The sequence below is a fragment of the Haliotis asinina genome, chromosome 11, assembly GCF_037392515.1.
Source record: "Haliotis asinina isolate JCU_RB_2024 chromosome 11, JCU_Hal_asi_v2, whole genome shotgun sequence".
NCBI classification, from domain to species: domain Eukaryota; kingdom Metazoa; phylum Mollusca; class Gastropoda; order Lepetellida; family Haliotidae; genus Haliotis; species Haliotis asinina.
The window spans coordinates 40,762,709-40,778,866 of NC_090290.1; the positions used below are offsets into that span (position 1 = coordinate 40,762,709).

Sequence of the window (16,158 nt, forward strand, 5' to 3'; positions counted from 1 at the left end):
TTATACACGAGCCCCTGTTTTCAAGTCAATTTTTCATTTATTATTCTTACAAGCACATGCACATTCCTTACACGTATATATCCCTATATGAATTTTCTTACATACATACATGTATATAGATTTGTTGAACTCATATCATTAGCTTACGAAATTTACATATATATGTTACAGTCAGATCGTGAAATCAGTCATTTCGTGAAATGAAATGATAAAAGTGTTAATAATTTCGCTTCATTTTGAGTGACAATATGCTTCAGTCATTTGTGCATTGCACACATACACGAAATGACTAATTTCACAATCTGACTTAACATATACATACACAATACACATACACGTGCATACACATGCACGTACAGATGCACATACACATACATACAGATGTACATACAGATACATATACACGTGCACACACATACTCATACACATACACATGTACATTCACATACACACACATACTCACACACGTGCATATACATATATACCAACCCATGCATGTAGTCATACATATGCACGTTCGCATACATTGACTCCTGCACACGCATATAGACACACATAGACACATACACGTACACATACACAGATGCATACACGTGCATATACACATATTCATGCATATTACCATACACATACATGTACATTCACATATGCACCTACACATACGAATACACATACATGTACATATGCTGCACATGTCAGTTGACATATGGTTGATCATGGGGGTCATGGTGTCGACAATGATCAGAGCACTGCCCACCTCTTCACTCACTCATTTACGTCTACTATCAGTTGTTGGAAATATATAACCTGTTTTACCTTGTATTGCCGCCTATATTTAAACTGTTTTAGATCTAATAACTAGTTTTAAAGTCGAATCTGTCATAATCTAGCTTTTGTTTTTGCTGTCCTTCGGTTTTTTTTCGATTTACCATTAATTATTGTCTATAAAATTAATTGTCCTCGTCAAGATATGGTTGAAATATTGCCGAAATTTTAACTCACTCATTCACACAGTTCAGTATAATTGAAAAGCTTGGTCACAATATCAGAAGTGGCTCTTACAGACAGACAGACAGTTACACAGACAAGTTTATTACTTCACCAACCAAAAGTGACAGATGGGATTACATAAACTCATCGTTAAGCAAATATATACATGTCAGTAAATATATACATGTCAAGTGACTGGACAGGGTCATTTGAATATTACTTAAGGGACATAAACAATACATTCAGAAAAGACGTTAAGACGTTTTAGTTCGTTTAGTGCTTTTATTAAGCAATAATTTATTTTACAATGAATGTTTGTGGAGACCATGTGTCTGTGTGTGTGTGTGTGCGCGCGCGCGTGCGTGTGTGTGTACGTACGTGTGTGCGTGTGTGTCTTTTCGGGGTATGTGTGTCACGAGATGGGTATTTCGTCGTTTGAGAAGGGTTTCACATTTAAAGTTATAGTGAAACTCACCTCCAAAAATTATTAGCGTTGCACAGTTTGCGAAATGTTAATTCATTTCAATTTTAATTCACTGTCATCAGCCTGTTTCAATTGGTAGATTAGTGTTATTTATAGATTATTGTCGTCGCCATTGAAAGGTGTCTACTCATAATGCTTTCTCACTCTGGTAAAACTGGACACACAGGGCCATTAAACATCCGGCTATCGTGTCGTGACCCATCATTTCGTCATATAATTAATTAAGATTTATTTTTCATGTTTCATTTTTTGTTATATAGTTGAAAGCAGAATAATGCTTAACAAAATAACCATGATTCAGATTTTAGCGGTAATATTTGAAACATAACACCAGATTTCTGGCAGTTTTCTAAGGGTGACGATGTATCCAGAGATCTACTGATTTTGTTGGATAATGAGGATGTACCTTAGCAGTAAGGATGCAAGCTAAAATTAGAACGTATTCTAGCGATGACAGGCAATTCTACGAGTAAGGATGTGCCTTAAAAGTAAGGACACATTCAAGGGATGATAATGCACTCTGAATGTAAGGGGGGCATATATACAAGAGATGAACGTGTGTCTTTCGAAAGAAAGGTAACGGGTTATTCAGTATTTTGATGGTCAAAGTGACGTATAGTGGCACCGATACAGTTTAGAAGTTCAAGATATTTCAGAAACAATTGCATATGACCGTAAACAGAGCCTTACCGGAGTCAGAGTAAACAGAGCATGAACAGAGCGGGAACAGAACGTGAACAGGGTGGGAAACAGTATGTCATGAGTTCTCGGAAGAATATCCGGTGACGATATGAGAAAACGGGTTATTATGCATTTTGATAGTCATATTGACGATTGGTGGCGCCAATACAATTTAGAAGTCCAAGACATTTCAGAAACATTTGCATATCAGAGTAAACAGAACCTTACCGGAGTCAGGGTAAACAGAACGTGAACGGAACGTTAATAGAGTGGAAACAGTGCGTCATTAGTGTACGCCACACGCCGCGTCAGTCACCGTTTGCTACTCCAGACATTTGCTCTCCCAGACAGCACTTAAATCAGCTGTGCAATTATCCAATTACTGTCATGCGGAACTACAACTCGGAATCAGCAAGACAGCATGTCCCATTCTGGCAAATCGGTATCTCTTGAATGTCAGTTTAGCCCCGATTATCACAATTTGAATTAATTATCCCTCCTGCGATGTGTTCATCTCGTTACAATGGTTCAAAAACATGCATACATGTCAAAGAACAAATTTTAGTAACACAGTCGTATTTGTTTCTCATTTGCGTTCGGACGTGAAAAGAAATCAAAATTTTACCCTGGAAATTAGGAAACCGATGTTAAAACAAAAAATACTCCTTTCATCTCTCGGTCCCGGCTCATTGGGATCTGTCTTAAGCTACATTTCTTCAAAATGCGTTTCCAAATCACATCGACTCATTCTTCGTTAAATATACCAAACGTTTGATGTCAAGTGTTATCAAATTCAATGCACAATTTATCAGAGAAAAAATATGAGTTTAATCGTCCTCTTGACCGATATCTTGCTAACTTAAATGTGAAACCCTTCTCCAACGACAAAATACTCATCTCGCGACACACACACCGAACACACACACACACACACCGAACACACACACACACACACACACACACACACACACACACACACACACACCGAAAAACAGACACACACACATACACACGCACACGCACGCACCTACGCACACACACACACATCTAACGTCGATTTCAAGTGACTGTTCCAAATTTTATTTTGTTCAATTTTTGTGTGAGCATCGGTCTCAAATGAAATCAAACGGTCGACTGATGTAACCAATGATTGCGTCTCTCTCATGACACCTATACGATCACACTTGACCATTTTATTCCTAATTGCCACTTTGCAAGTTTAAAAGACGTCTTGCTCAGGTCTATAAGGTAAGGATTAACAGTTAAAATGATATTTTCTAAATGAATACACTAAGGTACACAATGTTACGCTCACATACTGACTGTTCGCTTATCAAGAGTTGCCCCTTTAAAGGATGACACTACCAATCATTCACGTGGTTAGCACTTCGTGCAGTCATCTAAGAAAGCTAACTGGCCGCGAAGTCTGGCTGCTAAGCGTTTCATACAAGTTTGATTGTCGTGCTCTGCCCTGTCGAGTTCAGTCTGCTGTCTTGCTGTGACAAAACATGGCCGGAAATAGCACTTGGCCAACAGGAAGTCGATGGTATGTCTAGTACGCATGTACAGCTGCCTCAGGAGGTCACCGTGATACACTCAGTATGACCAGCCTGGGCACAGGACATGTAACGAAGAGTTTTGTTAGCTGTGTTTATACTGAACTAACGTATATAACCGACTGTCGTATATGGCGGTCTGACGTATATGACGAACTGATGCGTATGACGAACTAACGTATATAACGAACTGATGTTTTGGCCAAAGGTCAAAATGACCACAATTCCTAGTCGAAATGGCCCTACCAAAACGTCAAAATGTCCATAGAAAAAGTGAAAATGGTCATACATTAATTTTCCATGTTAATATATCGTTCTTGAAATGCTTTCTCAACTGCTAGTTTGAATTTGTTACTTAATATTCTGACACGTATTTTTTAAACTTTTTATCCTGTACTTTGAGATGTTTTCTTATCTAAAAGATTGATCTGTTTACGTATTTTACTCTCGCAATGTTTTCTTGATAAAAGAACTAATGTTGTCATTTATACAATCAGCAGCCAGGAACATTATTGTGCACCAGATATCAATATCAATGTCAGCAGTACATTCATGAAAACCACCAAGTAGAAAATATGATCATAATATCATCATCGTTTGCCCACAAGATGACAGAGCAATCTGTGTATATTGCTACATCAAGTATATCAATGACATTTTCATACAACGGAAATCCAGAACCAGGACACCTTTACTAAGGGATCTTCACCACGCTTCAGGAGACACAAGTGAAAATGAAGGTACGATGCATGGGCATTGAAAGATGACCACCTATCCTTTAATTGGCTCGTTAACTACTAATCAGCAGTTAATGGCACACATCGTTTAACCTTATACAAGATATGAATTAGGAGGCCTTGTTAACTAATTAAACCGTAATTGATTAATTACTTGTTAATCTCTGTACTTGTTGTAACTGTTCTTATGCTTTTCAGGTGAATGAAGCAGCCATGGCAAGTCTACAGAATTCTGTTCGTTCCACAGCTGAAAAGCTGACCATCAAGGTTGTACGCGACAACCCAGTAGAAAAGTACATGTACATGAAGAAATAATATGTATAGCTTATGTATTGTCGCCTGAAAACCAGAGTTTCCAAAGTTGACTTTTTGGGAAAACAACGAGTTTTGTCTGTCATACATAAGGTGAGTTGCTATTCTGTCCTCCGATGAATCGGATTTCAGTGTTGGTGTCCAGTTTTTCCAAGTTAGGTCCAAGTGACAAGGACCTATCTGGTTTTTGAGGCGACGATATGTCTTGTTATTTGTTGAACACGGGATTTGTTGATGTGTAATAAACACCAAGCTTTGTCTGATATGACTTCTTTTGTCATTTTTACGCCTTGATATCAACTAATGCAACATGGGAAAATGTTATGAGTATTTGAAAAAAATAGTAATTGTGAATGGTCGTTTTCACTTTTTGGTGTGCCCATTTTGACGACGAATTTGTGGCCATTTTTTTTGTGTGGCCATTTTGACGAGTGACCATGTTGATTAAGACTCTATAACGAACTGGAGTATATAACGGACTGACGTATATGACCGACTGGCGTATATGACGAACCTACGCATATAACGGACTGACGTATATGACGAACTGATGTATACAACGAACTGTCGTATATAACGAACTGATGATATATAACGAACTGATATATATGACGAACTAATGTATATAACGGACTGTCGCCATATAACAGGAATATTGCTGAGTGCTGTGCCAAACTAAACTCACTCACTCACTCCTCATCGTCATCCTACTACTTTAACTACAATTACTACTTTTACGTTTAGTAAAAACACCGTTACTGCTATCACTTTTACTTACTTAACTGGAAAATTGCCTAAGTGGCGTTAAATATTAACTTACAAGTACTTTTACCACTACTACTACTTAAACCAAAACATACCTGTCATAGTGTGAAGTAGGGATGGTAATAGCATTCAGTGCAGATTAAATTAAAACAAAACCTAAACAATGATAAAGTTAAAGAAAGAACCCCATGAAGTTAAGGTTCCATACATGCATATATATAAGGGATTATGGAATCGTGTTCTATATATCATGCGTTACAATATCAATGTTCTCCAACTGCACTCCATCAGAACTTCCCTTGTCTCATACCTTGACTCGATGTTCATGCTTTGGGTCCCTAGATAGTCTGATCCAGACTCGATTATTTACAAACCGCCGCAATAAAGATGGTATTTTGCTGACTGTGGCGTAATTTTAAACATACTCACCCATGACCTGCGTTGTTTCCAGGTGATTGTCAACCCAGAAGACAGATGCGGCACCATAGAGGAAATAAACAAGACCTGCTCCTTAGCGAACATCACCTTCCCCAGCAACAACATCGAATATAACGAAGTGAGTACCGACTGCATTGGAATTATCTGGGTTAGATACATCTGTTAGTTGTAAAGGTCAATCAGTTATATACGTCAGTCCGTTCTATACGTAAGTTCGTCACATGCGTCAGTTTGTTATTTACATCAGTCCGTCATATACGTCAGTATGTTATACATCAATCAGTTATATACGGCAGTCAGTCATAAACGTCAGACCGTTATATACGTCAGTACGTTATACGTCAATCAGTTATATACGGCAGTCGGTGATATACGGCAGTCCGTTATATACGTTAGTCGGTTATATACATCAGTACGTTATGTCAATCAGTTATATTCGTCAGTTTGTTATGTTATACTTGTTAGTCCGTGATGAACATCAGTACGTTATACGTCAATCAGTTATGTTCGTCAGTTTGTTATGCTGTACTTGTTAGTCCGTTATGAACATCAGTGCGCCGCTATGTACGCTCGTTATATGTAAATTCGTCACATAAATCAATTCGTCACATGCTTCGATTCGTTATATACGTCAGTCTGTCATATACATCGTATATTAAAGTGGTTTTGAGATGTCATCTAGCTTGTCGTCATAGAAACTTACTAGAAGGGGATAGGTGGTCAGTTTGCCTGAATTGGTTGATGCTTGCCGGGTGATCACGATGTCAGTCACTGGGTTGTCTGATCCTTATGGCTTGTGCTGACTACGGCGGTTATTAGTACACCAACAAACAATATGCAAAGGAGCTTTGACTTTTGTATTACGCCATTTCGACTCTCTAAATCAGTCCTCATGTGTTCATTGTAGGGCGGTGGGGTATTCTAGTTGTTGAATGAGTGAGTGGGTGAGTTTAGTTTTACGCCACACTCAGCAATATTCCAGCTATATGGCGGCTGTCTGTAAATAATCGAGTCTGGACCAGACAATCCAGTGACCAACAACATGAGCATCGATCTACGCAATTGGGAACCGATGACATGTGCCAAACAAGTCAGCGAGCCTGACCACCCGATCCCGTTAGTCGCCTCTTACGACAAGCATAGTCGCCTTTTATGGCAAGCATGGGTTGCTGAAGGCCTATTCTACCCCAGAACCTTCACGGGTCTCTAGTGGTTGAAGCTTTCGCTCGTCACAATTAAGACCCGGGTTCTGGTACTCACAATGGTACAATATGTAAAGTCCATAGCTGGTGATCCCGCCGTTTCGACTATTTCGAAAGAAGGGTCATGATTATTGCTTAAACTTCGGTTGAATCGAAGATCGAGCAAGACGTCAATTCGTGATTTAATTTATGATCTAACCAAAACACAAACATCGTTTGTTTTAGCATGTCGTCAGCGTGTTGACAATGGCCTAGCTTTTCCAAGTTCTCTTCGCGCTAAGACAATCCTAAGTGCCATTAACTTACGGCTACTTTAGCGTTAGCAGAACTACGAAAATCTAGGTCCATGTTCTTTGTGGAAAGAGACGTTCAAAGACCCTGTTTCGATTCCCCATATCGAAGGGTTAGTGCCAGAACAAATTAAGTAAAAATTGTGTCAAATTTAGGTAATTGTATTAATGCATTCACAAACAGGTATGCTACTCATACACAAAAGCCCACAGAAATCAGGGACCTAATTAGCTAGTTATGCGTCAGAGTTTAAACAACTTATCAATTATCTCTCTCTTCAGTTTAGACCAGGTTATATTATGTTAATTTACACCGTTCAGTCCTGCTCAACTCCTCTAATCACGCTTGATATTCTCATGCCAGAAACCGTTAACAATAAGTGAAGCGCATTTCAATTATCACCCTGTGCAGTGTATAAAATAGTTTTTCAGGCTAACCGTGCTGGAATGTCTTAAAAGTTAATTTACTAACCAAGCTAAATAATGATACAAAACTCTAATAAGAAGTTATTTATTATTTATTTCCTGAAGTTCAAAGTTAAACATCAACGTTACAAATTGTCAGGAGCAGTTGATTCAGGAGAAATGTCAGGTTCATAACCATTTGTACAGTGACAGTCCAGATAAGAACTCAGTCAATCAAGATACACACGAAACCATGGCACCATTTGCAAATGATGAAGGATGCGTCGGGTATTTTGACTGATGTTTATTTGTTAACACTTCTTATCACGACGCCTCATAGAGACGGGTAAGGATTTCGGCTTCGTGTGTACTTTCAATAAGCTTAGAATTGTCGGCTTCAAAACAAAACAAAAAATGCTAAAAGAATTAGGACATTATGGTAGAAAACGCCATAGAGATAATTGTTCACCGACTGAACATTCGCAATAGCAACCCGGCTACCGTGATTTTCTTTTTATTTGCCCGTGGAAGTTTTACCTTAGCATCAGACTAACGGGCGAGAGGTTATTTCTAACGCTGACCCTGTGATATTGCTGGGATATTGCCAAAAGTGGATTAAAACTAAACTCACTCACTCATTATATAAACTAGAACCATGAAAATGGTGAAATGGAATTTCACCCCAGGGAACTCACGCCCATACGATGTTTAGTCTATATATACACAGGGTATGATTATACAATGCCATTTTAGAAAGTGTACAACCAAAATCCAAGTGTACTTTACTAGGAAAGTGTAATGATAAATACAACACGTGTTATACAACAAGGAACTCATCCATTATTGCATGTAGGGCGTGGTGGCAAGATACGATTTCTGGCTACATAACATCATGCGCCACATTGAGAACACCCACTATCCTGCTTCCTTCCCTTGTGTTGGCATGTGGGGGAAGGGTCTGTCCGATGGACCTCTTTGTTATTTATGCGTATAGTTATTAAATTCATGTATGAATGTATGTACTGCCCAGGGCCCAAAGTCTGGGAAATTTGTATTTTTTCACAAAAACGAAATATTCCTTGGCTGTTCTATTTGTGACAACCGCGGTAAATATGTGGATCAGGTCGCTGTGTTTATGTGGTGGCGAAAAGGCGCCTTATCCTTAGAGTGTGGTTTTGGAACCCTTATGGGACCCAACCCTCGAAAAACTACAATCTGTACCGAGGCAGTCTTACATGGCTCGTAGCGCATCCTCGGATGTGAAAGTGATAAGGGACCAATAAACAAACAACAGCACACATATACACACGCGCACGCTTGTCTTGCAAACGATCGATATCGATCATGACAGACATTTGAGATGGGACAGTCCTGAGGTTTAGGCGTTTGTTCGTCACGTCGAAGACCCGAGTTCCATTCCAAGATGGTTGCAAAGTGCGATGCCCATTTGTGATATCCCATGGCGTGACATTTCTGGAATATTGATAAAAGCGGCATAAACCAACTCACTCACTAACGCAAGATTAACACAAGAAGGCACACTTATGCACGTACATTAATAGACATTAAGTGCAATAATCGTGATGACATAAACCCCGTTTCACTTTATTTTGAAAGCTTGAAATAAATTCGCCGATCGGGAACCCACGTCACTGATGAATGAACAAAGACCAATGCAAGGTAAAGCCACAGATCTGCTTTGCTTTCGCGCCTAAAGGATAATAGTTAGAGTGAATCGAACACGACGACACCATAGCTACATCCGGTCAGAACCGGGGGGCGCAACTCTCGTAAAATGATACGTTGCCAGTCGTTATCAACGTGGTCGTAATTAGTCGGAATGTAATTATAATATTTTAACACCAATGTAATAAAGAACATTTGTCTAGCAGAAATATAACATGGACTACTCGGCTAACATGAGCTGAATCGCGATGTTCGTTCATGTGTCTGGTGTAAGAAGACGGTTGAAGTGACGTCTAGGCTTACGTTTGTTTGTGTTTGGTTCCGAGATTTAGCCACAAAAGACGACTATGCTGTCGTAAGAGGCGACTAACGGGATCGGGTGGTCAGGCTCGCTGACTTGGTTGACACATGTCATCGGTTCCCAATTGCGCAGATCGATATATGCTCATGTTGCTGATCACTGGATTGTCTGGTCCAGACTCGATTATTTACAGACAGCCACCATATACATGTAGCTGGAGTGCGACGTAAAACTAAACTCACTCACTCCGAGATTTAGATATTACACTGGTTCTGTTAGACTGTTGTGTATTGACACAATGAGTAATAGTCCAGTTTTATGACACATATCTGTACCAACAGCACTGGGCCAATCGATCGTTCTGCTACGACAGACGTAAGTCTATGTTAACGTATAGGAGTTACGGTCACCTTAGTGCTACGGTCGATTTGTGAAACGGGGCCCTGATCTATTCAACATGGGTCAACCTTAGCGCTACGGTCGATTTGTGAAACGGGGCCCTGATCTATTCACCATGGGTCAACCAAGTCAGCGAGTCTGACCACCTGTTCCGGGCGACAAATTTATACTTCACAAACATTGGAATGTTTATCAAAATGACGCTATTGATCTGCTTTTGTTGATATTCATTTTATGCTGGAGTTATGCTGGATATTGCGAGAGTACTAATGCGTGCGTGAGTATGGCTTCACGCAGGTGTTTAAGACACAGGTATATACTTGCTGAAATGTTTAAGAGATTTTAGACGTAGAGGAAATCTCACACATGCCCGTTATTCACAACTGAATAACCAGTGATCATGTGCTAAAATATGAAGATGCACCAGTTCTGTTGTGTTCCCTTTTCATGAACGCAGTGGAGCCAGGTGGTTCTCTAGTGGTTAATGGCGTTCGCACGTCGCGCCAAAACCCGGGTTCGATTCACACATGGGTACAATGTATGAAGCCCATTTTTCTGTCCCCTGCCGCGTCGTGATCTTGCTGGAATATTCCTAAAAGGGGCGTAAAGCTAAAGTGACGTCACTCACTCACTCACTGACACAGATGTGAAATATTGTCTCCATGAAATATGTATACATCAACGCTAAGATTTAGGAGTTAATCGCTATTTGCATAAATTTAAATAAACACGGGTAAATTAGCGATGTATACGTGCTTTTCGTCATCTTCATCTTGTTTTCAGAACACCAATGTAACCGATGGCGTGGACGGCAAGGAATCGGTGCAGCTGCAGCCACAACGACTGACACTGCAGATCCGCCCCAGTGAGTAAACTCCACATCTTCTGAACAGCAAAACAAACGCAACTCTTATTTTTTCTTTGTCAATTTTTCAATAAAAAGACATAAACATAAACCATTCTTTTATAAGATTTCATGCTTTTCGAAACTTGCGTTTCTTTTGCTGTTCGGTATATATACTCAATGCCATGGATAGCGCAAGATGCAATGATACTAAACCTGAAGTGACAACTAGAAGTAATAGTGCACGGGATCACATTATCAGTTCAAGGCTTCAACGCAAAATATATTCTCGTGTTAACAGATTCGAGATGAGATTTTTACATTTTGCATTTACATTTTACGAATAATTGTTTGGTTTGGGCTCAGCAATACTCCTGCCTCGTCACGTCGGGACGAGTAAACAAAGAAACCAGTGATTGATATTGTGAGCACCGATCCATACCATCGAAATATAACACCGAGGTATCAACCAGACAACAAGTCAACTGAGGAAGGAGTACCGACGAGTGAATGATGGACGCAAGTTTTACGGCGCTTTTAACAATGTCACGGCGTCACACATTGTACTCATCTCGGGATTCGAACCCGCGACTTCGGCGTGACAGGCGAATGTTTCAACCACAAGGCCACCCCACCTCCCGAGTTCCTGGAAACTTCTTCAAAGTGCTCCAATATGCTATTCTGTACAATTGTAGATGAAAGAGTTTGGTTATTTTTTCTGAGGCGCAAAGGAATATTTATGTTTATTTAATAACCGACACTGTCATTAGGCTGGGAGCGGTGGGGTAGTCAAGTAATTTAGGCATGTGATCGATTCCGCACATGGGTACAATGTGAGAGACCCATATCTGGTGTTTCCCGGGGTGATATTACTGCAATATTGCTAAAGGCGGCATGAAACCCAACTCACTCAATCACTCATTTCAGTAACCCAAGGTTGTCGTGAGAGACGACGAAAGGGATCGGATTGTCAGGCTCTCTGAACTGGGTGACTCATGTCAACGGTTCCCAATTGCACAGGTCGATGCTCTTGATGCTGATCACTGGATGGTCTGATCCAGACGCGATTATGCATATCCCCAGCTTATCACTGTAATATTGCCGAGTGCGGTGTAAAACTAAACTCATTCACTCACTCACCCATAAGTAACCTGGAAGATTGCTGAATAAGGCATTTGCAAATCCCCTTGTTACCTCACACGAGTCACAACACACGTATAGCTCGTTCAACAACGGGTCTACTACACAAGCCTTTGTGTGTAAATTGACATACTATTGGCATACAAACGCCAAATACATTTCACACAATGCAGCAATTATCCTTCGTCCTTGTCCATGGTTGGTAGTCGTTACGACCGTCGTTACACAATTTTCAAATTACGATGTCATTATGTTGTTTATCATGTCATCCCCTGGATATATTACAAACATATGGCAGCAAGAGCACCAGAGATGTGTCTGTCTCCCTGTAATTACTGGCAATTTAAGATGCGTCTTTCTGAGTCAGGATGACAAATAGGCATATCTGACATTTACACACACGTGAGTACAAGGAGGGTGTTAAATGGACCTTTAGTAAGTTGCAACGAACAAAAGCAGTTATACCGTTGAATCATTGTCATTGCTGCGCTAGATCAGAGGGTAGCACTGTCTATTTATGGGAAATATTTTTAAAATGATCAATGATTTTTAAGATCACTTCATCAGAGTGTTCATATAAACCAGCGACCAAAATAAAAACGACTGTAAACTGTCAAAACAATTGTCAGTCTGTTTGTAAATAGCGAAAAACACATCATGTCTATTCACAGAGAACACTTGCAAGTGTACTGCAGACAGTGCAAAGTGCGGTACTGCAGACAGTGCAAACAGCGGTATACTGAAAGTCTATGTTCGGAAACGCCAAAATCAGTCTTTGACGAGTAATGCTTTGGCAGTTGCCTTGCAAAAAGAATGGCTTCGGATCCCTAATGAAGACGTCAGAAGACACAGCTACTCAGTTTAATGCGGGGTTCTGGGGTGGCCACACCCGGTAGTGAACGATATGTGCTGCCAAGAGAGTTGTAAAATCTTCCCATCGATTCTACATCGGTGATCGAATACTGGATAATGCTGAATGACTGCTTTTCACAATAGAACATTTAATGTTACCATGTTTTGCTTTAGTTTTGTTTTAGACCAGAAAAATATTTGGTGGCGTTTCTTTTGGACGTTAGTTCATGTGAAACCGATTATAATTCAAGAAATTCTACGTTTGCTAAGGATCTTCAGATTTTGGTCTTGCGTGCGTGTGTGTGTGTGTGTGTGTGTGTGTGTTGGAGACTTTGGGTCGCCTAGTGGCTAAAGCCTTCACTGAGGAACCAGTTTCGATTTCTCACATGGGTACAGTTTGTGAAGGCCATGTCTGATGTCCCCCGCCGTGTTACTGCTGGAGTATTGCTAACAGGGGTGAATATGGTATGACGAATTGAACAGCCGGGGCGATAGAGTAGGTGCTTGTATTTCTTTGCAACATCCAATTTTCGAGGGGACCTTGCAGTATTCCATTATATGTCCTTCTGGAAGTAGAATAAAATGAAAATGAAAAGGAAAAGAATTAAATAAAAACCGTAATAATCAATTATTCATCTTTCATGCGTGTACCAAGAGGTGCACAGTGGTAGTGATGTCTCTTGTGCGAAGACACTGACCTTGAACTACCAATACCTTGACAGGATGACTTTGACAAAGTACGAATAAGGTAGATGCGACGATAAAGTTCGAGATATCGCATGTGCCATTTATCTTCCAGATTCCAAAGTGACGGTTCCGCTGCGGTATCAGGCTGCCAGGAACTATCCAGTGGATCTCTACTTTCTCTTTGATTTATCCTTCACCATGAACACTCACAAACAAAAATTGGCTAACTTAGCGGGAAAGATAGGTGAGTAGTGTATGTTTTGAAATCGTATATAATTACAACACCTTGATCTCAATATATTTCGTGAATAGATACTAAATTACAGTACTAATGATAAACACTTTACTTGGATCCTGTTCTTGAAATTCAGTTATTTGCTCTTTAGTTCAATTTAATTTTAAAGCACCTAATTTCGTAAATTTGAAAGAAGAAGGGAATAATGGAAGTAATGATAAAAAACTCGACCTTTTGAGGAAATATTTGAAATAACGATAAAATAGTCGAAACTTTTTTTTTCGCAGTATATTTAAAATAAGAAAATGATGGCAATTATGACGAAGCATTTATGCCACGATAAAGACATTAGCATTTACCAGAAAGAGTTGATACACTTTTTTACCTCGTCCTTTTAATTTGCCAGTACAAGGGGCTGGCTAGTAAGCTATGCTGAAGGCCCGGGTACGATTCCCGTAACTACTTAGCTGCTTGTTTAGCGCCACACTCGAAATGTGTGCTTCGTAAAAAGTCAAAAAGTTTGTTTATCAGCAACACAATCAATTGTTGTAGTCATTGGTGAATTTCGTAAAATAATATCTATTTCTTCATTTACAGCTAACAAAATAGGGTCGATTTCCAACAATTACCGTCTTGGATTTGGATATTTTCAAGACAAGGTCATTCTTCCATTCACTAATACAGTTCCCAGTCGGTAAGTCAGATCCTGATTCTGATACCCGCTAGGTCTTTGATTACGTATGTAATTTAGTTGCATGAACGGCTTCACGTAAGGGGACATGGTGTGGTTCAAGAACTTTTGGAGAAATTAGAGTTTGCACTTTGGGATTGAATGCCTGTTTCTTCTTTCGAAAAGGCTGAATATACGTGATTTTCAAAATGCGATAGAGTGGCTAACAAAGGCGATGGGAATGTATTAGATGTGGAGGCATGAACAATGAACCCCGGCAGCGGAAATACGGGCCTTGTCGTAAAGGATACTTGTACTGAAGGTCTTTAAAGAGCCGTTGTCATCAAAGGTCGTTGTGCACAAACGAGGTAAAAGAGGGCAGGTGAAGACGAATGTTTGTGGCAACGCGTCCTTATGTAAAGGGGGCTTGCAACTAAAGGGTCCTAGCTGTCAAGAATCCTTCTATAAACAATGTCCAAGTTGTGAAGGGTTCTTGTGTTTTGTAATCCAAATCCTACTTGTAAAGGTTCCTTGTAGTAAAAAGTCCCACTTTTACAGGGTATTTGTATTAAACAGTACAGTTTCCTTGTTGTAAATGATCCGTATGTAGATCGGGAACCAGGAAGCGTTCAAACCTACATGCATCCAAAATTAGCTTCTATGTCCAACACAGTACTACGATAGGATACGTCAGTTTGGACCATGTGTTGGCAGCCCCCAAGGTTCTTCGTAGTAAAAGGTCGTACTTTTATGAGCTCCCTGAAGTAAAAGGTCCTAGTTGTACCGGTTCCTTGTAGTCTAAGGTCCTCTTTGTAAAGATTCTTGACTCATTATTCTCGTATATTTTTTAAAATCCTCCTGAATTCGCAAAATTAAGTCAGATCAGTTGAATTTTGTGTCATGATACTCGTAAAGCCACTTTCATTCACTTACATCCTTCAAAACATTGGAAAAGATGTATTTGGAGTAAAAGGAAATATTCTCGCCCATGGGCGAGATTGTTTTTAAATCGCTCTAAATTAGCAGAATTAAGTCAAAATGAGTTGGATGTCGTGTCATGATACTCATGAATATGCTTGCATTCATTTACAAACTGCAAAACATGTAAAAAGATCTGTTTTGAGTGAAAAAAATATTTTCTCGGCCATGGGCCAAAATGTTTTTCGCCCATGGGCGGGAGTTTTTAAAATCGCTCTCAATTAGCGGAATTAAGTAAAATGAGTTGACATTTCTGTCATGATGCTCATAAATGTACTTTCATTCATTTACATCCTCCAAAACACGTGAAAAGATATATTTGGGGTAAAAGGCAATGTTCTCGCCCATGGGCCAAAATGTTTTTCACCCATGGGCGAGATTTTTAAACATTTCTCTAAATTAACGGAATTAAGTCAAAATAAATTGAAATTTGTATTATGATACTTATGAACATACTTTCACTCATTTACAACCCCCAAAACATGCAAAAAAATGTAATTTAAGTA

At 39.6% G+C, this 16,158-nt stretch overlaps 1 protein-coding gene across 1 annotated transcript in view; it reads left to right on the plus strand.

Moving 5' to 3' along the window:
* LOC137256580 (integrin beta-1-like) overlaps positions 1 to 16,158 on the plus strand; it is a 49,439-nt gene that overhangs the window by 10,513 nt on the left and 22,768 nt on the right. Inside the window, exons 3-6 of the mRNA XM_067794450.1 lie at positions 5,977 to 6,081; positions 11,030 to 11,111; positions 13,882 to 14,013; positions 14,602 to 14,698. Coding sequence (XP_067650551.1) covers positions 5,977 to 6,081; positions 11,030 to 11,111; positions 13,882 to 14,013; positions 14,602 to 14,698 — 416 coding nt within the window. The remainder of the gene's footprint in view (positions 1 to 5,976; positions 6,082 to 11,029; positions 11,112 to 13,881; positions 14,014 to 14,601; positions 14,699 to 16,158) is intronic.